Genomic DNA, 25,432 nt, shown 5'->3' on the forward strand with positions numbered 1-25,432 from the left:
TCCTAACACTACGTTCGGGTGCAGATACCTAAACAGTAGTGCAGGTTGGTGTCTGTCAGCCATATTTGTTTGTGGGTAAGCAGTATGGCTTCCCTGCCTCAGCAAGCTCCTGGAAGCCCTCGTCTACACTGCTGAGGGAAGCATTTTTCATTGTGTAATACCATTAACATCTTCCCTTCTTTCACTTAACATCCATTCCCACTGCTGACCTGTAAATATTTGTGATAGTTTTGTAAGGAGAGGCTACACAAGTTTTATATGAGAACTTAGGGCTGTCGGGTGGTGTCTAGGGCTGGAACCGGACTTAGGACTGGCAGAAGGGCCTTAGGGCTGTCAGGTGGTGTCTAGGGCTGGAACCGGACTTAGGACTGGCAGAAGGGCCTTAGGGCTGTCGGGTGGTGTCTAGGGCTGGAACCGGACTTAGGACTGGCAGAAGGGCCTTAGGGCTGTCGGGTGGTGTCTAGGGCTGGAACCGGACTTAGGACTGGCAGAAGGGCCTTAGGGCTGGCAGGAGGGGTTTAGGGCTGGCAATCTGCTTGTAAGAGGCGGGCTAGGGAATTGGTCTTGAAGTAACGTTATTATTATTATTTTTATTTAAGGCTTTCTTTCCCATGGCTCACCCCCACTTGAAGCAATCACCTAGTTACGTTTGCATGGGCCGAGTCATAGCTCCTGGCCTCCAGGGTCCGATCATATCTATTCTTGAAGTTGTATATGTTTGCCTCTGCCTAACCTTAGTCGACGGATCTGTAGTACTTCGTGTTCAATTTGTAACTTGCAGATGATACAAGGATCTTCGTGAGCGAGGTATCCAGAGGACACGGCAAACCTCTGAGCTGATATTAATCAAGTCTTCCAGTGGGCCCTGGAAAACAACGTGACGTTCAATGAGGACAGATTTCAGTTATTCATCTGTGAATAAGATAAAGAATATAAAACTGGAACAGAATGTAAAAGAAACTCACAGCACTCAGTAGAGCGGAAGAGAAATGTGAGGGACTTAACAATGATATCAGAAGATCTTACCTTCAAGGATCACAACAGTGTCACTGTCACAGCCGCAAGGAAAATGTAGACTGGATAAATACAACATTCAAAACTAGTGATGCCAAACCATTCATACTCTGTCACTTTTTTTTGGCAATAATGGTAGAATTGCTGACGAAATGTTAGGTAAATTGTCAACGATGCAACTAATGTAACATTCTATTGTGGCAACGTTTTTTCCTTTCCAGGAACTTTGGAGGGCGAAACGTTGCCACAGTAAAATGCCACATTAATTTCATGTCTCTCCTTTTACCTAACATTTTTTTTTTTTTATCTGGAATATTGGAGTTTACTAACAGACAACTGGAGAATGTGCAGAGAACCTTCGTTTGCTCTTAAGTCAAGAACACCTGAAGGTGCTTCATCTGTGCTCCCTGGAGCCTAGGCGAGAAGGCTAAATCATAATTTACATCTGGAGAGGTAATGGGATTCGTCCCAAATCTGCACTCGGCAATCACTGCCTGGGAGAGTAAGACTTGGCTTGGCAGACGGTGCAAAATGCTTCCGTGAAAAGCAAGGGCGTAAATCAGTCCACCAAAAGATAACTCAATAAGTGTAAAGGGACCAAGACTTTTCAACAACTTCCGTCATACATAAGGGGAATTACCAACACACTCCTGACTGTTTTAAGAGGGAACTTGATAACTTAGTCAAGTTAGTTTTTGATCACCCGTTCTGTGTTGCGGTTAGCACCAACAACCTGGTTGATCAGACTACCAACCAGGGGGGCCTGGCCTGGGAATCATGTACAGGTATTCGTCTAGTACGTTCAGCTTACTCATCATCACAAGATTGAAGAATCGCTTTCTGACACCCCTGTGACTCGTCTGTATTGTGAACCTAAGGGAAGTGTGGGAGTGTGTGTGGGAGTTAGAGGGAGTGGGAGGGAGTGAGTGCAGGTGTATGACTGTGTGTGGGGGATTTTTTAAACCTGGACAAGTATCTTCACCGTGTGCCAGATCAACCAGGCTGTGATGGATACGTGAGGCAGCTGGCCTCCGGCAGCAACAGCCTGGTTGACCAGGCAAGCACCAGGCGAGCCTGGCCCATGGCCGGGCACAAAGAGTAGAGAAACTTTCGAAACTCTTCAAAGGTATATCAGCAGTGTGCTGCTACTTATTCTATTTGGTAGTTACACAGTGGGAACAAATGTTTCCCCGTCATATTCCATCACACGGGACGGGTTACATATTGTTCAAATGTGTCAGTTAGAGTTGGCATTCTCGTGTGTGTGTGTGTGTGTGTGTGTGTGTGTGTGTGTGTGTGTGTGTGTGTGTGTGTGTGTGTATATTCCCCTGTATGTGGTTGCAGGGGTCGATTCACAGCTCCTGGCCCCGCCTCTTCGCTGGTCGCTACTAAGTTTACTCTTTCCCGGCTCCAAGAGCTTTATCATACCTCTTAAAGCTATGTATGGCTCCTGTGTGTGCGTAAGTAATTGTGAGAGAGTATGTAGTATGTTGGGGGAGGTGTTTGGGGTGTGGGAGTATGTGTTGGATTGTGTAAGGGGGGAAATGGATGTGGGGGAGTGAGGGAGAGGTGGGAGAGATTACCAAAGATAGATACTGGGAGGGGTAAGGAGAGGGGGAAGAAGGACCAAGGGTGCTCTCCCCCTCCTCCTAATCTACGCTCTTACGCCACCAGACCGGAAGAATTGTGTTGGGAGGTGGGGAGAGATGCTGATGGTGGCGAGAGTGATGGTATGGAAAATGGTGGAGGTGAGGAGAATGGTTAACATTATTATGGTTATGATGGCGGTGAGGAGAATGATTATGATGGTAATTATCATCATGGTGTCACTATGTGATGACAGTATTGATGTAATAATGCTGATAGTATGAACGTTGATGGATAGGATAAGATCAATGATATCGCAACAAACAATAACGTCCCATGAGAAACCTAGCGATTATGATAATAGGAATCACATTAAGAGTACGAACATGTATATCAGATGACATCAACATAGAAAGAGACAGACAGAGACAGAGAGAGAGAGAGAGAGAGAGAGAGAGAGAGAGAGAGAGAGAGAGAGAGAGAGAGAGAGAAACAATGCGAGAGAGACTTCTCAGTTCAGATCAATGAGACCGTTGATGTTAATTAACCTATGTATTTGTAATAAAAATTGGCCTCCCCAGTTAATTTATTTCTCCTGAGAGATATACATCATTATACAACATGAGTGAAGAATGTATGATGTGATGTGCATGTATAGTGACTAGTGACGCATGGGGGATGGTGAATCATGTCTCACCCTTTGTCTAAATGCCGTGACGGCGCCATTTTTACCCCCACATTCCTTCACTGCCAGCATATTTTCAATTACATAAGGGCATATTGTATCGTTTTTTACATTTTGACTAATGGTTCGACCCACAAAATGCATTCAAAATCTTTTGGGGGAACTGTTTGCATTTTGGTCCATGCAGCATCCAGCTGTCGTAAACAACAGCCAAACATACGACTGGTATTGTGTTTACTGTTATTATTATTTTGTTTGAAGTAAACTACATTGAGGAACGTTTGTTTACTTATTGGTATGTAGACTGTGTGTGGCGATCAAAAATTTAGTGCATTGCTATAAATCTATATAATGATTTATATTTTATGGTACGAGAGTTTGGGAGTTTGAAAATGAAGTGGCAACAAATATTCTCAGAAGATATCGTTCAGTGACCGCCTGGCTTTGTTAGGAGGAGGGTGTGCACGGTGATGGAGACACTCACACGCTCTTTATTAACTTGCCAGTGTTACATACACAGTTGTACAGTGTTAAAACTGCCTTCAGTAATGTTAGACGGTGTGTGAGCATCCCCGCCATTATGCAAGACCGTAGGAGGAAGCAAGATAAAACCATGGATATGGTTATTTGGAAATTGGTGAGTTCTCTCCCAATTTCTGGACTATTTTTAGCAGCTGTTGCTGTATATTAGTTATATTATAAGCCTACACTTACTATATACAAGTTTATTCCAGTATTTTATGATATAGTTACACCTTCACAACTCTAACATTGTTAGAAGTTGTACCTCAGGGGATACTGTTAAGTTGTACCTCAGGGGATACTGTTACAAAATAAACTTGGTTTTAAAAATTCAACCTGGAGTTTTCCTCGTGGCTGGCGAAGAGCTCTTGATCCTAGGAGTTGAAACTTCCCTTCTGTGAGTTCCGGTTTAGATAATAAAATATTACAAGGACACCAGTGGAAATAAGTCAATTTAGCTTTGAGTTATCGTGGAGGGTAATTTACACTATGATAATTGTACTAACTTGTTCCTCTACTTAAACTTACAAGTCTCTACATCAATATTTATGACAGGAAAATATCAGCACTTATATTATCCTCTTCTGTATATTTTGATTATTTTTGTAAATATGAGTAAGAAAGTTATGTAAATGAGCGAGTAACGAGGCTTCAGACTTGTCATATTTAAGTTGAAATATACTTCTGCATTTGCAAAAATATATCACATTGTATAATAGTATTTTTAAAAAGCTTACTGAATATCATACTATATTTTAAGAAATATTGCTATATGACCCATATGGATTTGGCGCTTTACCATTAATAATAATATAATAATTTATTAAAGGCTCAATAGAAATATCACTGAATATTGAGTTATACTACATAATTTACACATTATTATATAAGGTAATTGTGATCAGAAATAATAATAATAATAATGTTACCACAGCAAAACTGACCCTGACGTCTCCATCTGACGTCTGAATATAAAATTAGTAGTCAGTAATAATCACAAGCGTCAACATTATCATGTTTGATCTTCCTGTCTGAGAATGTTAGGTTGTGTCCAGCAACCAGGTCAGTCTCGTGCCTCGTACAGTACCTGGAGTACCTGGAGTTTACCTGGAGAGAGTTCCGGGGGTCAACGCCCCCGCGGCCCGGTCTGTGACCAGGCCTCCTGGTGGATCAGAGCCTGATCAACCAGGCTGTTGCTGCTGGCTGCACGCAAACCAACGTACGAGCCACAGCCCGGCTGATCAGGAACTGACTTTAGGTGCTTGTCCAGTGCCAGCTTGAAGACTGCCAGGGGTCTGTTGGTAATCCCCCTTATGTATGCTGGGAGGCAGTTGAACAGTCTCGGGCCCCTGACACTTATTGTATGGTCTCTTAACGTGCTAGTGACACCCCTGCTTTTCATTGGGGGGATGGTGCATCGTCTGCCAAGTCTTTTGCTTTCGTAGTGAGTGATTTTCGTGTGCAAGTTCGGTACTAGTCCCTCTAGGATTTTCCAGGTGTATATAATCATGTATCTCTCCCGCCTGCGTTCCAGGGAATACAGGTTTAGAAACCTCAAGCGCTCCCAGTAATTGAGGTGTTTTATCTCCGTTATGCGCGCCGTGAAAGTTTTCTGTACATTTTCTAGGTCGGCAATTTCACCTGCCTTGAAAGGTGCTGTTAGTGTGCAGCAATATTCCAGCCTAGATAGAACAAGTGACCTGAAGAGTGTCATCATGGGCTTGGCCTCCCTAGTTTTGAAGGTTCTCATTATCCATCCTGTCATTTTTCTAACAGATGCGATTGATACAATGTTATGGTCCTTGAAAGTGAGATCCTCAGACATGATCACTCCCAGGTCTTTGACGTTGGTGTTTCGCTCTATTTTGTGGCCAGAATTTGTTTTGTACTCTGATGAAGATTTAATTTCCTCATGTTTACCATATTTGAGTAATTGAAATTTCTCATCGTTGAACTTCATATTGTTTTCTGCAGTCCAGATTTAAACATTTCCTGCTTACTCTCACCCATCTTCTTACTGGTTATTTGGTTATTAAGGGACACGTCAGTTCCCCTCTCTCCTAATAATGCTATTTTTCCACTATAATCTACCTTGTCCATAATTACTATTGCATTTGCTCTGTCTACTTTCGTAAGGTGAAGTCCAGGATCTTTCCTTAATTCATGGTATAACTTAACACAAATGTCCTCAAAGATGTGTTAAGTTATACCATGAATTAAGGAAAGATCCTGGACTTCACCTTACGAAAGCAGAGAAAGCAAATATGATAGTAATTATGGAAGAAATAAACAATATATTAGGATACAGGGAAACTCAGGCGATTCTTAATGGCGTACAATAGCGACCAGTAGAAGAGTTGCTCCTGTTTACCAAGTTTCTCCCGTCAAAACAGAGGTTATCAAAGAAGCTTGCCCAGGAGCCATACTGTTGTCGTATCTTGCTTTAAATAAGTAAGTTACAAAACTGTTGTCGTAGTTACAAAATTGTGGTCGTAGTTACAAAACTTGTAGTTACAAAAATCGGTAGCGATACTAACAATATCCTAGTAATTAATTTTTATAATGTGCCTGAAGAAAATAAATTATGTAGTATCGTAGTCACTAGGGATATTGTAATCAAACAGGTAGACCTGTTAAAGCCGATCTGCAGAGATACTAGTATTAATTAGGTATGTGGATGTTAGTAGGCTGTTGGGATGACATCCCAGAGAACAGGACATTACTACCACAGAGATATCAACCTCACTTCTGTTTTTTTGAGGTGGGATTGGGGGGGGGTTATTAACCCTCCCGATTTAATAAAACGAAGAAAATCTACATCCCTACACAACTTTTAAACTGGTTGGCAAGTGTCCAGTTAAGCAGGTTCCTTGAATCCCATCATAGGTACTAAGATGCCGCATCATGCAACACTTGACGCACCTCTCTCCATACTCAACACAAAGTCTCATTTAACCAGAAATTTTATCCCCCCTCCCCTCCACACACACTGTTCAGGAAACACTTTAACTATAGAAACACTTTTTACTTTGTGTTTTATGAGTCTTTTTCCAGGTTCTGCCAAAGGAAATTATCAGGTGTGAGGGGAAACATAAATGAAGGTATAAAATACCAAGCCCATGATCCTTTTCAAATCACTTGTTCTCTCTAGGTTGGAATACTGCTGTACATTAACATCTCCATTCAAAGCAGGTGAAATCGCAGATCTAGAGAGTGTACAGAGATCCTTTACTGCACGTATAAGTTCTGTCAAGCACCTTAATTAACTACTGGGAACGCTTGGAAGCACTTGACTTGTACTCGTTGGAACGCAGGAGGGAGAGATATATCATAATCTACACTTGGAAAATCTTGGAAGGAATGGTCCCAAATCTGCACACAGAAATCACTCCCTACGAAAGTAAAAGACTGGGCAGGCGATGCAAAATGCCCCCAATAAAAAGTAGGGGCGCCATTGGTACACTAAGGGAAAACACCATAAGTGTCCGGGGCCTAAAACTGTTTAACAGCCTCCCATCAAGCATTAGGGGAATTGCCAATAAACACCTGGCTGCCTTAAAGAGAGAGCTGGACAGATACCTAAAGTCAGTGCCGGATCAGCCGGGCTGTGGCTCGTACGTTGGACTGCGTGCGGCCAGCAGTAACAGCCTAGTTGATCAGGCCCTGATCCATCGGGAGGCCTGGTCATGGACCGGGCCGCGGGGGCGTTGATCCCCGGAATAACCTCCAGGTTACCTGTGTTAACAATGTATCAGCGGTGCGTCTGACTTCATTTCTGGGTACTATGACTCACGAAATCGTAATGACACGATTGTAAACAAACCATACTACGGGTGGGGATAGAACCCGCGATCAGAGTGTCTCAAAACTCCAGACCGTCGCGTTAGCTAACGCAACGGTCTGGAGTTTTGAGACTCTGATCGCGGGTTCTATCCCCACCCGTGGCATGGGTTTTTTTTTCTGGGTACTTCTTTGTATCAGTCAACGCCTTTTTTTTTCCGTGCAGAGTTCTTACGTTGGACTACGTGCGGCCAGAAGTAACAGCCTGGCTGATCTCGGCCCACCTGAAGGCGTGGTCAAGGACTGGGCTGCTGGGGCGTTGACCCGCCAGGTAGTCTCCTGGTAGTGAGTGACAGGCTGGCAGTGCCCAGTAAACCTGAATCAATAATACCGGGAGAACAAGTATTAACTGGAACAACATTTCGGTCTTCACTGAGTGAAACGTTGCCGTCAAGTAAAGCTTGCCCTGCAAGGTGCCTCTGTTCTTAACTACTTGCAGTCATGTTCCTCATATATAATAGTCAGTTGCACAAGACTACGTAAGCTAGAGCGTAGCTACCATTGTTGCTGTGTTCGTGACTAGACTTTGCTTGGTGCGTCATTTGGCAACGTTCCCCTGTGTAGTGACGGAGGTCTTGCTACAGTAGTGCCTCATCATTGCTACTTTGTATTGGACTGATGAAGTCACTGTGTGGCGAAACGTTTCTTCAATAGAGATTCCCATATGTTACATAAGTGTCTCAATTCTTGTCGGTATTCAAAACCATCCACCACACAATGCCTCATCGTCACAAATTTATTTTACACTACTGTATGCGGTATCTAACTCTTATATGGGGTAGTAAACAAACCTTCACTTGAAAAATGGTATGGTGGTACCCGCAAGATGTGGAAAAATACTTAAGAGACTGAATAAGCCACCACGAGTAGCTTCTTCGGTCATAATACAGAGATAATTAAGAAACTAGTATATATTGTGGCAGGAATTAGAGGGTGAAACGTTTCCTCTAATGTCGTGAACTATACATAGGTGTGTTTGTGCTACCTTCACTTGCAGGGCAGAGTGCCCGTAAGTACGGGTGATACAAAATCAGTTATACCGGAGCAAGATATAACGTACAGAAGTATCAGTACCAACAATTGGTACATTTATTGGTACATATGAGTGAAAAAGGTCTGTTAAGACTGGCTGGATGGTCTTTGTTTCTTGAACATGCAAGATGGCAGGTAAATCTTACACATTTCTTCTTACTTTTGGTATATATGTTTCTTAATAGTTCTTATTCCAGGTATATTTAATTTCCATCTTAATATGAGAGCGGGACGTAGGAGTCATGATCCCAGGAACCACAACAGAATATATGTGTTGAATAAGAATGGAAAAGCTGTGGCAGTTTAAGCAATATTAGATATATGGTTGTGTTGCTGCGCTATTCTGAGTCGCACAGTGAGAGACAGCTAGATATTTTGTTCTGTCATATTGCATCACGCATGATTGATGTCAGACGTTAAGTGATGAAGTCTGAGCTGGGGGACTTCATAAGAGGTTATTGAGGATATTGGTAACATTCCACTGGAGTCAGTAGGTACAGTAGCTTCCTCGGGTATCGTTCCACTAAACATGGAATCCTGTTCATAAATAGCCGGGCTGTGGTTCGTATGTTGGACTACATGTGGCCAGCAGTAACAGCCTGGTTGATCAGGCACTGATCCACGGGGAGGCCTGGTCGTGGACCGGGCCGCGGGGGTGTTGATCTCCGGAATACCCTCCAAGTAAACATAGACACGTGTGACGACGTTTTGGTCCAAGTCGGACAGAAACGTGGTCACACGTTACATTCTCCCATGTGCGGGTTATTTGTTTTCCAGACTGGAACAAAACACTGGAATCTCCAGTCACAGTATTGTACCTTTTTATTCTCTATGGAATTTTATTACTTGAGATTTACCATTTCAGGATGTCGTATCTCACCAGGAGAAACTGAACTAATGAAATTATCTCCATCACTCAACTCACATACCGAGTGACCGTGGTTTGATCCCCGGCACCGGTGGAAATCTTGGGTATTTATTTTTATACACCTGCTGTCCCTGTGCACCTATCAGTAAGTAGGCACCTGGGTGCTAGTCGACTGTTGTGGGTGGCAGCCCAGGGCAGCCGAGCTCTGGGAGTAGACTCTTGAAACTCGTCAAAGGTATATCGGAGGTATAAAGAGCTTTGAAATGAACCGAGGTAGGACAGCTCTTACCTCGTAAAATTATTCTCTGTAAAAAATAAATCATTACTGAACAAGAGCTGGGGAGTGCCAGGACCTGGGGAGGGTGTGCCAGAGCTGGGGAGTGTCAGGACCTGGGGAGGGTGTGCCAGAGCTGGGGAGTGCCAGGACCTGGGGAGGGTGTGCCAGAGCTGGGGAGTGTCAGGACCTGGGGAGGGTGTGCCAGAGCTGGGGAGTGTCAGGACCTGGGGAGGGTGTGCCAGAGCTGGGGAGTGTCAGGACCTGGGGAGGGTGTGCCAGAGCTGGGGAATGTCAGGACCTGGGGAGGGTGTGCCAGAGCTGGGGAGTGTCAGGACCTGGGGAGGGTGTGCCAGAGCTGGGGAGTGTCAGGACCTGGGGAGGGTGTGCCAGAGCTGGGGAGTGTCAGGACCTGGGGAGGGTGTGCCAGAGCTGGGGAGTGTCAGGACCTGGGGAGGGTGTGCTAGAGCTGGGGGGTGTCAGGACCTGGGGAGGGTGTGCCAGAGCTGGGGAGTGTCAGGACCTGGGGAGGGTGTGCCAGAGCTGGGGAGTGTCAGGACCTGGGGAGGGTGTGCCAGAGCTGGGGGGTGTCAGGACCTGGGGAGGGTGTGCCAGAGCTGGGGGGTGTCAGGACCTGGGGAGGGTGTGCCAGAGCTGGGGGGTGTCAGGACCTGGGGATGGTGTGCCAGAGCTGGGGGGTGTCAGGACCTGGGGAGGGTGTGCCAGAGCTGGGGGGTGTCAGGACCTGGGGATGATGTACCAGAGCTGGGGAGTGTCTGGACCTGGGGAGGGTGTGCCAGAGCTGCGGGATGTATCAGGGCCGGGGGGAGGGTGTACCAGAGCTGGGGGATGTATCAGAACCTGGGGAGGGCGTGCCAAAGCTGGGGAATGTATCAGGACCTGAGGATGATGTACCAGATCTGGGAGGTGTATCAGGGCCTGTGGGAGGGTGTACCAGAGCTGGGGAATGTATCAGGATCTGGGGAGGGTGTATCAAGACCTGGGGGATGTATCAGGACCAGGGGGAGGGTGTACCAGAGCTGGGGGATGTATCAGGACCTGGGGGGTGTATCAAGTCCTGGAGGGTGTATCACGTCCTGGGGGATGTATCAGGACCTGGGAGAGGGTGTATCAAGACCTGGGGGATGTATCAGGGTCTGGGGGAAGGTGTATCAAGAGCTGGGGACTGTATCAGGACCTGGGGGAGGATGTATCAAGACCTGGGGGATGTATCAGGACCTGGGGGAGGGTGTATCAAGACGGGGGATGTATCAGGACCGGGGGGAGGGTGTATCAAGACCTGGGGGATGTATCAGGACCTGGGGGAGGGTGTATCAAGACCTGGGGGATGTATCAGGGTCTGGGGGAGGGTGTATCAAGAGCTGGGGGGTGTATCAGGACCTGGGAGAGGGTGTATCAAGACCTGGGGAATGTATCAGGGTCTGGAGGAGGGTGTATCAAGAGCTGGGGGATGTATCAGGACCTGGGGAGGGTGTATCAAGACCTGGGGGATGTATCAGGACCTGGGAGAGGGTGTATCAAGACCTGGGGGATGTATCAGGAGCGGGGGGGGGGTGTATCAAGAGCTGGGGAATGTATCAGGACCTGGGGGAGGGTGTATCAAGACCTGGGGATGTATCAGGACCTGGGGGAGGGTGTATCAAGACTTGGGGGATGTATCAGGACCTGGGGGAGGGTGTATCAAGACCTGGGGGATGTATCAGGACCTGGGGGAGGGTGTATCAAGACCTGGGGTATGTATCAGGGTCTGGGGGAGGGTGTATCAAGAGCTGGGGGATGTATCAGGACCTGGGAGAGGGTGTATCAAGACCTGGGGAATGTATCAGGGTGTGGGGGAGGGTGTATCAAGAGCTGGGGGATGTATCAGGACCTGGGAGAGGGTGTATCAAGACCTGGGGGATGTATCAGGATCTGGGGGAGGGTGTATCAAGAGCTGGGGATATATCAGGACCTGGGAGAGGATGTATCAAGACCTGGGGGATGTATCAGGATCTGGGGGAGGGTGTATCAAGAGCTGGGGATATATCAGGACCTGGGAGAGGGTGTATCAAGACCTGGGGGATGTATCAGGGCCTGGGGGAGCGTGTATCAAGAGCTGGGGGATGTATCAGGGTGTGGGGGAGGGTGTATCAAGAGCTGGAGGATGTATCAGGACCTGGGAGAGGGTGTATCAAGACCTGGGGGATGTATCAGGATCTGGGGGAGGGTGTATCAAGAGCTGGGGATATATCAGGACCTGGGAGAGGGTGTATCAAGACCTGGGGGATGTATCAGGACCTGGGGGAGGGTGTATCAAGACCTGGGGGATGTATCAGGGTCTGGGGGAGGGTGTATCAAGAGCTGGGGATGTATCAGGACCTGGGAGAGGGTGTATCAAGACCTGGGGGATGTATCAGGACCTGGGAGAGGGTGTATCAAGACCTGGGGGATGTATCAGGGCCTGGAGGAGCGTGTATCAAGACCTGGGGGATGTATCAGGGTGTGGGGGAGGGTGTATCAAGAGCTGGGGGATGTATCAGGGTGTGGGGGAGGGTGTATCAAGAGCTGGGGGATGTATCAGGGTGTGGGGGAGGGTGTATCAAGAGCTGGGGGATGTATCAGGGTGTGGGGGAGCGTGTATCAAGAGCTGGGGGTTGTATCAGGGTGTGGGGGAGGGTGTATCAAGAGCTGGGGGATGTATCAGGGTGTGGGGGAGGGTGTATCAAGAGCTGGGGGATGTATCAGGGTGTGGGGGAGGGTGTATCAAGAGCTGGGGGATGTATCAGGGTGTGGGGGAGGGTGTATCACGAGCTGGGGGATTTATCTGGGTGTGGGGGAGGGTGTATCAAGAGCTGGGGGATGTATCAGGGTGTGGGGGAGGGTGTATCAAGAGCTGGGGGATGTATCAGGGTGTGGGGGAGGGTGTATCAAGAGCTGGGGGATGTATCAGGGTGTGGGGGAGGGTGTATCAAGAGCTGGGGGATGTATCAGGGTGTGGGGGAGGGTGTATCAAGAGCTGGGGGATGTATCAGGGTGTGGGGGAGGGTGTATCAAGAGCTGGGGGATGTATCAGGGTGTGGGGGAGGGTGTATCAAGAGCTGGGGGATGTATCAGGGTGTGGGGGAGGGTGTATCAAGAGCTGGGGGATGTATCAGGGTGTGGGGGAGGGTGTATCAAGAGGTGGGGGATGTATCAGGGTGTGGGGGAGGGTGTATCAAGAGCTGGGGGATGTATCAGGGTGTGGGGGAGGGTGTATCAAGAGCTGGGGGATGTATCAGGGTGTGGGGGAGGGTGTATCAAGAGCTGGGGGATGTATCAGGGTGTGGGGGAGGGTGTATCAAGAGCTGGGGGATGTATCAGGGTGTGGGGGAGGGTGTATCAAGAGCTGGGGGATGTATCAGGGTGTGGGGGAGGGTGTATCAAGAGCTGAGGGATGTATCAGGGTGTGGGGGAGGGTGTATCAAGAGCTGGGGGATGTATCAGGGTGTGGGGGAGGGTGTATCAAGAGCTGGGGGATGTATCAGGGTGTGGGGGAGGGTGTATCAAGACCTGGGGGATGTATCAGAGGGTGTATCAAGAGCTGGGGGATGTATCAGGGTGTGGGGGAGGGTGTATCAAGAGCTGGGGGATGTATCAGGGTGTGGGGGAGGGTGTATCAAGAGCTGGGGGATGTATCAGGGTGTGGGGGAGGGTGTATCAAGAGCTGGGGGATGTATCAGGGTGTGGGGGAGGGTGTATCAAGAGCTGGGGGATGTATCAGGGTGTGGGGGAGGGTGTATCAAGAGCTGGGGGATGTATCAGGGTGTGGGGGAGGGTGTATCAAGAGCTGGGGGATGTATCAGGGTGTGGGGGAGGGTGTATCAAGAGCTGGGGGATGTATCAGGGTGTGGGGGAGGGTGTATCAAGAGCTGGGGGATGTATCAGGGGTGTGGGGGAGGGTGTATCAAGAGCTGGGGGATGTATCAGGGTGTGGGGGAGGGTGTATCAAGAGCTGGGGGATGTATCAGGGTGTGGGGGCGGGTGTATCAAGAGCTGGGGGATGTATCAGGGTGTGGGGGAGGGTGTATCAAGAGCTGGGGGATGTATCAGGGTGTGGGGGAGGGTGTATCAAGAGCTGGGGATGTATCAGGGTGTGGGAGAGGGTGTATCAAGAGCTGGGGGATGTATCAGGGTGTGGGGAGGGTGTATCAAGAGCTGGGGGATGTATCAGGGTGTGGGGGAGGGTGTATCAAGAGCTGGGGGATGTATCAGGGTGTGGGGGAGGGTGTATCAAGAGCTGGGGGATGTATCAGGGTGTGGGGGAGGGTGTATCAAGAGCTGGGGGATGTATCAGGGTGTGGGAGAGGGTGTATCAAGAGCTGGGGGATGTATCAGGGTGTGGGGGAGGGTGTATCAAGAGCTGGGGGATGTATCAGGGTGTGGGGGAGGGTGTATCAAGAGCGGGGGGATGTATCAGGGTGTGGGGGAGGGTGTATCAAGAGCTGGGGGATGTATCAGGGTGTGGGGGAGGGTGTATCAAGAGCTGGGGGATGTATCAGGGTGTGGGGGAGGGTGTATCAAGAGCTGGGGGATGTATCAGGGTGTGGGGGAGGGTGTATCAAGAGCGGGGGGATGTATCAGGGTGTGGGGGAGGGTGTATCAAGAGCTGGGGGATGTATCAGGGTGTGGGGGAGGGTGTATCAAGAGCTGGGGGATGTATCAGGGTGTGGGGGAGGGTGTATCAAGAGCTGGGGGATGTATCAGGGTGTGGGGGAGGGTGTATCAAGAGCTGGGGGATGTATCAGGGTGTGGGGGAGGGTGTATCAAGAGCTGGGGGATGTATCAGGGTGTGGGGGAGGGTGTATCAAGAGCTGGGGGATGTATCAGGGTGTGGGGGAGGGTGTATCAAGAGCTGGGGGATGTATCTGGGTGTGGGGGAGGGTGTATCAAGAGCTGGGGGATGTATCAGGGTGTGGGGGAGGGTGTATCAAGAGCTGGGGGATGTATCAGGGTGTGGGGGAGGGTGTATCAAGAGCTGGGGGAGAGAGTTAAGACAGGTACCACTAAGCTCCCACACAGTGTGACTCATTATGGTTAAGGACACTCGTGTACAGTTCTGGATAACTTATTGAAGGAAAAGTTTATTTACGAGGGACTTTAATATGGCGAAACGTTCACAGTAAATCTCGTGAAGTGTTGAGAAGTGTCCTTGAACTTATAGTTATCACGCTCACCATAACATTTATAACCAATGTGACGCATTTCCCGGACTTGCTGTATTTTGTACGATATATGCTAATGGCGGCTGCGGCGGCGGCTGCTGCTGCTGCTGCGGCGGCTGCTGCTGCTGCTGCTGCTGCTGCGGCGGCTGCTGCTGCTGCTGCTGCGGCTGCTGCTGCTGCTGCTGCTGCTGCTGCTGCTGCTGCTGCTGCTGCTGCTGCTGCTGCTGCTGCTGCTGCTGCTGCTGCTGCTGCTGCTGCTGCTGCTGCTGCTGCTGCTGCTGCTGCTGCTGCTGCTGCTGCTGCTGCTGCTGCTGCTGCTGCTGCTGCTGCTGCTGCTGCTGCTGCTGCTGCTGCTGCTGCTGCTGCTGCTGCTGCTGCTGCTGCTGCTGCTGCTGCTGCTGCTGCTGCTGCTGCTGCTGCTGCTGCTGCTGCTGCTGCTGCTGCTGCTGCTGCTGCTGCTGTTGTTGTTGTTGTTGTTGTTGTTGTTGTTGTTTTACTGCAAGTGAGGCAGCACTGTGTCAGTGTTCTGGTCTTGTTAGCTACCCACAACCTGCAGGCTTAGCTTGCCTTACCTTCGGCATACAAAGAGTGATAGTTTTAGCACAAGTTAGCACATTATCAGCCTTCGAGTATTTATTTAGTGAAAGTTTTTCGTCTGCGGGAACTCTTTCAAGTCTCCCGACGAGGTAAACGAAGCCTAAGTGTGTTAACGTTGCAAATAAATTAATTTTCTTAAGTTGTTTGTGGGTATATTTATACCAGTCAGACTCGTATACAATCATTTCTAGCGAGAAGCCGACCATAAAATCTTGTGATTAGTATTTATGTTCCTTCTGAGTGACCTGCCTGTAGGGTGTGCGGGGGTCAGCGCCCCCCGCAGCCCAATCCTTGATCAGGCCTCGTGGTGGATCAACCAGGCTGTTACTGGTTGATTAGATACTGACTTAGGTATCTGTCTGGTTCCCTCTTGAAGACAGCCAGGGGTCTATTGATAATTCCCTCTATGTATATGCTGGGAGGATGTTGAACAGTCTTGGGCCCCTGACACTTATTGTGTTTTCTCTCAGTATATCATACGCTAGTAGTGTGCTTCGAAATCCTCACAGCTATCTATCTACCTTTTTTTCATGTCTATCTACCTTCCTATCTATCTTCCTGTCTACCTACCTTCCTATCTATCTTCCTATCTACCTACCTTCCTATCTACCTTCTTATCTACTTATCTACCTACCAACCTACCTACCAACCTACCTTACCTACCTTACCTACCGACCTACTTACCTACCTACCTCACATACACATGTATACCATTATAGATCCCCTGTGTTTGAGAGGCCGAGGATACAAGAAACAAACTTGCTCTGTCAGTCAGTCACTGTCAAGACATTTCTTTTGCTAACATTTAGGTTTAGAATAGCGAACTGTGTTTTATTTCGTGAAGTATTAAGCCCATGTAAGTTATTTAACGCTAGTGGTGGTGGAGGCTTGATCCTCCGTCCTCTGATCGCGACTGTTGCTTTACATTCGGAAGAAAAAGCAGCAGCAGCAGCAGCAGCTGGAGGTTTGTTGGAGAGCCAGCTGTCTGGCATGTGTCCAGGTAGCGAGGGTTAATGTGTGTGCAGCACCTGCTGATTGGCATGTATCCAGGTGGCAAGGGTCAGTGTGTGCAGCACCTGTGGACTGGTATGTGTCTTCAAGACACATATGTTTCTGCTTTAGGTTAAGACACTGATAATCTTACATCAAGGTTGAGTAAAGGATTACATCAAACTACATCTCTACATCGTCTTCCATCAAGACTAACGTCTCCACCAGTGTAATTCATCTCTGTATCGTACACAAATAACCCGCACATAGGAAAGAAACCTTATGACGACGTTACGGTCCAATTTGGATCATCTACAAGCCATAAGCTTCTCTATTTTGTGTGCGCTTGTGTATTGTTCCAGTTACTGTATTGTGCCTTGGAGTTCATCTCTGTATTCGACTGATGAAGCCTGCAGTTAGGGCGAAACATCTCGTCAATAAAGATTGCTTGTGTTGAACATGTGTCAGCTGGTGTCCGAGCTGTCTGACGTAAGAGCAGTCTTCCTGTCGTTAATACATTGTAAATGATGCGCCTCGTGTCTGCCCTCTGACTTATAATGATGTAGACATTATTCCAACTAGTGTCTCAAGGAAGTCAATGACCCACGTTAACCCAAGAACGACAAGCCCTGTGGATCACGTCCGTTGTCTTCCTTAGGTCCTACTCGCTCCTACGTAACTATTTATGACTAGGTAAAGGGCAATAGGTGTGAGGAGACGTGTCCGTATGTCTCTCCCTTCCCAGGATTCGACCTGTGTCTTGTACTAAATTAAAGAGCCTACCACCACACTACAACTATTTTCATTTATTTCGCTGTTTAGAGAGGACACTGAAGACGTTTCGGTCCGTCCACGTCAGATTGTGAGTTAGTTATTCATTGTTCCATTTTAGTGTTGGAAGATAGCGTGCCTGAACAATAATACATTGATAGACAGCAGTCGGTGAGATGCTTACACCTTGCATGGAATAACTGGCTTTTCTTACTATATCATTAACAGTGACAAGCAAGTCTTTAAAATTTGTGCTTATATTGTTTGAGAGCGGGCGGCGGGGGCGATGATCCCCTGGATCATAAATAGATATGGCTAGATATAATTGCCTTACAGTTGAGGATTGTCCCACTGTACATTTCTCGAGTCAACTCTTGTGCTACTGATATAGAGTTGTGGGCAAGTTGGACCCACTGCCAAGTAGGTGAGAAACTCCTGCCTAGCATAGGCCAGTAGGCCTGTTATACTTTATTCTTATTTACGTGTACACTTGTGTAATAATTTCGTTACCCGGTCTTCCCCAGCCTCTCCCTTCTCGTCTTCAAAAAAAATGAATTTGTTTTTTGTTGATAAGGTTGCCAAATACTGAAATACTTTTGGTTGGTGGGTGTGGTAGTGTGGGGAGGGTTCCATGGTGGTCAGAGTCAAGGCACCTTGAGAGTGCCAGCTAGGGTTGGCACATCTGTTGTGTGAATACTGTTACATGTTAAAGAATTAGACACATGTGCAACACCTGGGTATCTTTATTTGTAGACGTTTCGCCATCCAGTGGCTTTATCAATACAAATTCAAAGACATAATGGGAAGACTGTAGAAATGTATACTGAAGATGAAGTAATCAGTCCCTCAGCCGTGGAGTTAGTGTGAAGATTACCGTAGTCTTAAAGAATCTTGAATCCTCAACAATTTGCATGGCGGAAATATAAACACAAATGCAGTATAATGTGATCCTTTATTGACAACGTTTCACCCACACAGTGGGCTTTTTCAAGTCACACACTGTGTGGGTGAAACGTTGTCAATAAAGGATCACATACTGCATTTGTGTTTATATTTCCATTGTGTCGGTATTTTATACCATTTATTTCCATCCAATTTGCATGGCGGAACGTCTACAAATAAAGATGTTGTACATGTCTGATTTTTCATCTTGTCGGTATTGTGTATCATTCATGTACAGCTGCTGCACATCTTTCATTACAAAGAATCCAAGACTTTTCAACACCCTTCTAACCCAGTAGGTCCATTGAGCACTGTTACAAAAAACGCGATTCTAAAAGCTTAGAGATCTCCAGTGAATACTAGAAAGGACTGCCCTTCTAGCATCCAGCCTGTTACTGGGTTTTCGTAACAAGTAGTCAGTATCCTTGTCCAATTATCCATTAAAATTCTGTATTATTCAATAGTGCTTCAGGATTACAACTGGTAGGCTACTAACTAGAGAAATTAAAATTTAATAAATTTATTAAGTAGTAAATTGTCTAGAGGTATATTATCAAAGTCAATTAAATTACAGCAATCAAAATAAAATCAATCTCTCGAGTTCAATATTATTGTGCTGAAAGCACATATCACATTTATAATTCTTAAGTACCGTCAGGTACATTAACATTTAATAAGATATTACAAATATGTACAAGTAAGTGTGTATGCGTGTAAGGGCTCTTAAGTAGTTAGCTATGTCTCAAAACTCGAATAAGACTTAAACAAGTGACTGACAAAGTCCTCAAATAAACTAACTTCTTGACCGACTGGCAACCCGAACAGTCTGCTTGAACAACAAAGAATGCTAAGCCCAATAGCAATGCAATATCAAGCGACTGCGACACAGAATCAGGAACTGGGAAATAATATAACGACACTAAGTAGGGACCATCAGCAGATCCTCCACTAAAGTTACAAAACTCCCAAAATACTGAATCTACGTTCAGCATAGGAAAAACTGTGACTGTGACAATACACAGGAACCAGTACAAAATTAGGTCAGAAGCTATAGCTAAGGACCTGAGATGTTCAGAGTGTCTATGTGACACACAACCTCAGTACAACGTCGAAAATCACTAAGTCTATACAATGTTCTGTGAACAAAGTTCTACAGAACTAACAAGAATAATGAGACAGACAATCTGTCCAACCACCAAGCGAGTCTCCAGCAGACTGACAATTTCACGAGAGGTGAGGACACCCCCCCCTCGATCACGTGATAGCTACGTGGACAACTGCAGCTCAGAAGCCGGCAGTATAACGAGCGACAAGCGATAATTATAGTAGTTTGACAATCAAGCCTAACTGAGCACATTTTATATACATCCTAACAACATAAGCTAAATAACAATATAATAGTCAAATAATAATATAAAGTCATACATTTACGATTTAGCTATCATCGCAAATATAAGCAATATAAAATTAAATGAAAAGGTAATATACATTACTTATATACATAATCATCATTGTAACCCATTCAGGGGTTGCAACACCCCCCCCCAACACGACAGAGGGTCGCACTAGGAGTTGCATGAATGTCTATCACATTATTTCTGGTTACTCATATCAATAAAATATTAATCCGAGTCTCTTGTGCCAAGCACTTCTAAAAATTTTACAGCGTCCGTCACTAGGATATGCCCCTAACTAGGGCAGTACACAGTATCGTATTTCTGCATACTCGTGGTTATATACATCAGTGTAGAGACAGGATAGCGCTGAAAAGGAGGGCACGTTGAGGCTCGATCATAGTAGAGGAGACTGCATTCCACTCTTAAGTAGTGGTTGTGGAATGCGAGGCAGTATGAACATCTGAGTATGAAACAGCTTAAGGTGTGTAGTGAAGGGGGGGGTCTGCGGCAGGACAGTGTTGCGTCACGCGCAGTACATCACCCGCACCACACTACTCACTCAACACTCAGCTTGTTTCCTCCTCACACAACATTACTGTGAATATATAAATATAATAATTAGACATGACATGAGTATATATAGTTAATATGGGCTGGAGGGATTAAGTTACTTTACTGAATTTGACATAGCAAGTAACAAAAGGTATTTGGGCATAAAATTACGTTAATTTAATGTAATTGATAATTATTAAGGACGAGACAGAGCGTCAGCAATTACATTATAATGACCACTTATGTGTTTTATACTAATAGAATAAGGTTGGATTCTGAGGGCCCACCTCATGATCCTAGCATTTTTACTTTTCATGGTATTAATATAAGTGAGTGGATTGTGGTCTGAAAAAACGTTAATTTTAAATGGGGAAGTGCCCAAATACACGTCAAAATGTTCCAATGACACCACAAGAGCTAGAGCCTCTTTCTCAATAGTGGCATAATTTTTCTGGTGTCGTTTAAGCTTAGATGAATAGTAACATATAGGATGGAGAATATCAGTGGATGTTGACTGTTGGAGCAGCACAGCACCCACTGCATAGCCACTCGCATCTATATGTAAAAAGAAGGGAAGATTGAAATTAGGACTTTTCAACACAGGAGCAGAGGATAGCAAGCGCTTCAACCTTTTGAACGAGTCTGAACAATCTCTAGTCCAGGTGAACTGAACTTTGCTACTAGTAAGCTCAGTGAGAGGAGCTGCAATCTGAGAAAAGTTTGGACAGAACCTGCGATAATATCCTGCCATACCCAGGAATCTCTGAACTCCCTTCCTATCATGTGGCACTGGAAATTCAGAAATTGCACGAACCTTAGCCTCAATAGGAGCAACCTCACCTTGGCCGATACAAAAGCCTAGATAGGTAATCTTGGCTTGACCAAAACTACATTTAGCTAAGTTAACAGTGAAGTTGTAGTGCGCCAGTCTCTCAAACAATGCTCTGAGACGCGTCAAGTGCTGTTCCCACTCGTCACTGTACACCACTAAGTCGTCAAGGTAGGCTTCTACTCCTTCTAAGTTGTGGGTCAACTCGTTCATTATACGTTGGAATGAAGAAGCCGCGTTACATAGGCCGAAGGGGGTGACGAGGTAGTTAAACAATCCATCTTGAACAGTAAAAGCAGATATTTCTTGAGCACGTTCAGTAAGCGGGACTTGATAATAGCCTCGTAAGAGATCTAAACGACTGACAAACTGGGCTCCTGACACACGATCAATAAGGTCGTCAATGCGAGGTAGAGGATAACCATCAGGCAAGGTGACAGAGTTCACTTTCCTGTAATCAGTGCACATCCTGAAACTACCGTCAGGTTTAGGCACTAAAATACAGGGAGATGCCCATGGACTTTTACTGCGCTCAATAAGTCCGTGAGATAACAGAAAATCAACCTCTTCTCTCAATGCTTTATGCTTTGTTGGACTCATCCTATATGGTGATTGCTTAATGGGTGATGCTCCCTGTACATCAACGTCATGTACACCCAGAGTACAACGTTTAGGAACATCACCGAACAATTCAGGGAAATGCAAAATCATGTTTTTAATATTACCAGCTTTATCAATTCCAAGGTTACTAAGAAAATCGTCTAGTGATTGTAGAGTCACTGAATTTTCTAAACGAACCTCTATACCTCTAGAGATGTCAGGTAGACTGACGTTTTCTTCCTCTGTTATAGGAAGAATAGAAGTAGTAGGTAGAGGACTAGCGTAGTATGCCTTAAGCTGGTTAACATGGTACACATGATTAGATTTCTTTTTCCCAGGCGTACGTACCAAATAATTTACGTCGCTAAGCCTTTTCACTACTTCCAGGGGACCATCATACCTGGCTTGTAGAGCATGACCTGGTACTAATTTCCGAGCCATCACCTTATCTCCTGCTTTAAAAGAACGAGAGACAGCACGCTTGTCATAATGTTGCTTCATTCTAGCTTGGGCTGAAACTAGGTTTTTTGAAGCTAGCTCTCTAGCGGCTGTCAAATGTTGCTGCATTAATGAAGGTGAAGTACTCAATGATGGATTTGATTTTCCTGTCCACACGTCTTTTAACACTGCGAGAGGACCACGCACTTGGTGTCCGAATATTAATTCAAACGGACTAAATCCGAGACTTTCTTGCTCACTTTCTCTCATAGCGAACAGAAGAAAAGGTATACCCTCATCCCAGTCTCTAGAAAAATGTTCACAATAAGCTCTCATCATAGACTTCAATGTCTGATGAAATCTCTCTAGAGCCCCTTGTGACTGTGGATGATAACTGGTTGAAAGTACAGACTTTATTCCTAGGTGGGATAATGCTTCTCGAAAGATCTTAGAAGTGAAATTAGATCCCTGATCTGATTGTATCTCTCGTGGCAATCCAACCTGGGAGAAAAATTTCATCAGCGCTCTTACAATAGCACGAGCATTAATTTTTCTCATAGGAATAGCTTCGGGATAGCGTGTTGCAGCGTCCATAATAGTAAATAAGTATTGGTTTCCTAGTTTGGTTCTAGGCAAAGGACCAACACAATCAATAATAAGACGTGAGAATGGTTCACCATGCACGGTGATAGGAATGAGAGGCGCAGGTGGAGGTGTGTGCGCTGGCTTGCCTGTCACTTGACACACGTGGCAACGTCGCACATGATCAGCTACTGTTTCCTTCATCTTTGGCCAAGTAAAATGTTTTGCCAGTTTACCGAGTGTCTTCTTGACACCCAAATGTCCTCCTATGGGACTATTGTGAGCAAAATCAATGGCTTGTTCACGAAATGTAACTGGTAGCACAACGAGATGCTTGACTGTCGTGGAAACACTATCAGCTGACAACTTACATGTATTTTTCTCCATCAGTACACCGTTACTATAATAGTAACAATTATCGAGATCCTTTGCTTCACTCTCAGTAACTGCTATATCTCTCAGTCTTTCCAGTGACTGATCAACAAACTGATCCTTGATTAAATCATCATGAGTTAGAAATTTAATGTCAGTTGTATCCTGACTGGGTTGATGACCGGGGGGAGTCAGTGTTAATGATCCTGGGCGCAGAGCGTCACTAAACAACATATTCAAGCCCAAATCATTGTCATCCACTAACTCAACAGGAGACAAGGATGGTTGTTGAATCTTTGACATAGCTCTAGTAATTGCTGAGAGGAAATAAAATAGGTTTCTCTTTGGAAATGTTCTTCGTTCAATCTCCTTTGTGCCTCTATTTGTGCAGTCTGCAACATAATGAGGCGTTCCAACCTCTCAAACTGTTCCTGAGAGATAGGACCAGTGGGTAATGGAGGAGTAGGGAAATTAACATGGTCTGGACGGTCCTTAGGTCGGACACTTGGTCCAGCCGTCTCTAGAGAGTCTAGATCTGGTCTAGGATAAGTAAATACAGGTGTAGTATACACTGTACTAGTATTAGGCTGTGTCATACTACCAGCTATACTCTGTACTATAGTGTCAGTGAGGGAAGGCGTGAGCGAGAACTGAGCTACACTAGGCTCGGACACTAGGCTCACTTCTGCCTTAGTTGCTCTTTCTTCAACTTCAAATAGAGCCATACTTCCTAATTGTGACACTAGGCTTTCTGAATCTGAATCATAATCAGACATACCTGTATGAGCAGGAAACAATATATCTTTAATTAATGCTCTGACAGTTTCTGCGGTGTAATTCCTGTTATACGTCACACCGAGATACTTGGCTACTTGCCAACACGTCTGAAGTTTTAATGTACTTAACTCAGACAGAGTCAGAGTATCAATTAACTGTTTCACTTTGGCATACATCACGAAAATAATTGTACTACGAGAGAGTGATTATGGGTAACTATAATCCTAATAGGAATTTTAGAGTTGGTTGTCTTAGAGCTAGAGCTCATAAACAGTATTTCCATCTCCTTGGATCAAGAGACTCAGTCAGGTACATACATCCACCTGGTATGTTGTACAAGACTAAACTCAAAGTCTTCAGATTAGGAAAGTACTCAAAGTGTTTGACCATAGAGTTACTAGTATGTCAAACTGGACAATTTCTCCAACACCTTGGATCAAGAGCATCCCGGACAGGCCCCCATTTGTTACAAAAAACGCGATTCTAAAAGCTTAGAGATCTCCAGTGAATACTAGAAAGGACTGCCCTTCTAGCATCCAGCCTGTTACTGGGTTTTCGTAACAAGTAGTCAGTATCCTTGTCCAATTATCCATTAAAATTCTGTATTATTCAATAGTGCTTCAGGATTACAACTGGTAGGCTACTAACTAGAGAAATTAAAATTTAATAAATTTATTAAGTAGTAAATTGTCTAGAGGTATATTATCAAAGTCAATTAAATTACAGCAATCAAAATAAAATCAATCTCTCGAGTTCAATATTATTGTGCTGAAAGCACATATCACATTTATAATTCTTAAGTACCGTCAGGTACATTAACATTTAATAAGATATTACAAATATGTACAAGTAAGTGTGTATGCGTGTAAGGGCTCTTAAGTAGTTAGCTATGTCTCAAAACTCGAATAAGACTTAAACAAGTGACTGACAAAGTCCTCAAATAAACTAACTTCTTGACCGACTGGCAACCCGAACAGTCTGCTTGAACAACAAAGAATGCTAAGCCCAATAGCAATGCAATATCAAGCGACTGCGACACAGAATCAGGAACTGGGAAATAATATAACGACACTAAGTAGGGACCATCAGCAGATCCTCCACTAAAGTTACAAAACTCCCAAAATACTGAATCTACGTTCAGCATAGGAAAAACTGTGACTGTGACAATACACAGGAACCAGTACAAAATTAGGTCAGAAGCTATAGCTAAGGACCTGAGATGTTCAGAGTGTCTATGTGACACACAACCTCAGTACAACGTCGAAAATCACTAAGTCTATACAATGTTCTGTGAACAAAGTTCTACAGAACTAACAAGAATAATGAGACAGACAATCTGTCCAACCACCAAGCGAGTCTCCAGCAGACTGACAATTTCACGAGAGGTGAGGACACCCCCCCCTCGATCACGTGATAGCTACGTGGACAACTGCAGCTCAGAAGCCGGCAGTATAACGAGCGACAAGCGATAATTATAGTAGTTTGACAATCAAGCCTAACTGAGCACATTTTATATACATCCTAACAACATAAGCTAAATAACAATATAATAGTCAAATAAT

The 25,432-nt window shown here is 45.7% G+C and overlaps 2 protein-coding genes across 15 annotated transcripts in view; both read left to right on the top strand.

The window, feature by feature from the left end:
* The window catches only part of dop (microtubule-associated serine/threonine (MAST) protein kinase dop), a 227,401-nt gene that overhangs the window by 38,459 nt on the left and 163,510 nt on the right, over positions 1 to 25,432 (top strand). The window contains exon 1 of one of the 14 annotated variants that reach the window (XM_070104311.1): positions 3,706 to 3,923. The exons of the other annotated variants lie outside the window; for them this stretch is intronic. Coding sequence (XP_069960412.1) covers positions 3,867 to 3,923 — 57 coding nt within the window. The 5' untranslated portion in view covers positions 3,706 to 3,866. Of the gene's footprint in view, positions 1 to 3,705; positions 3,924 to 25,432 lie in introns of those variants that run through there. 14 annotated transcript variants of the gene reach the window in all.
* Positions 10,632 to 25,432, top strand: part of LOC138855345 (uncharacterized) — a 17,239-nt gene continuing 2,438 nt past the window's right edge. Inside the window, exon 1 of the mRNA XM_070104296.1 lies at positions 10,632 to 10,763. Within this exon, the coding sequence (XP_069960397.1) occupies positions 10,632 to 10,763 (132 nt within the window). The remainder of the gene's footprint in view (positions 10,764 to 25,432) is intronic.

This window comes from Cherax quadricarinatus, chromosome 91 (genome assembly GCF_038502225.1).
Source record: "Cherax quadricarinatus isolate ZL_2023a chromosome 91, ASM3850222v1, whole genome shotgun sequence".
Lineage (NCBI taxonomy): Eukaryota > Metazoa > Arthropoda > Malacostraca > Decapoda > Parastacidae > Cherax > Cherax quadricarinatus.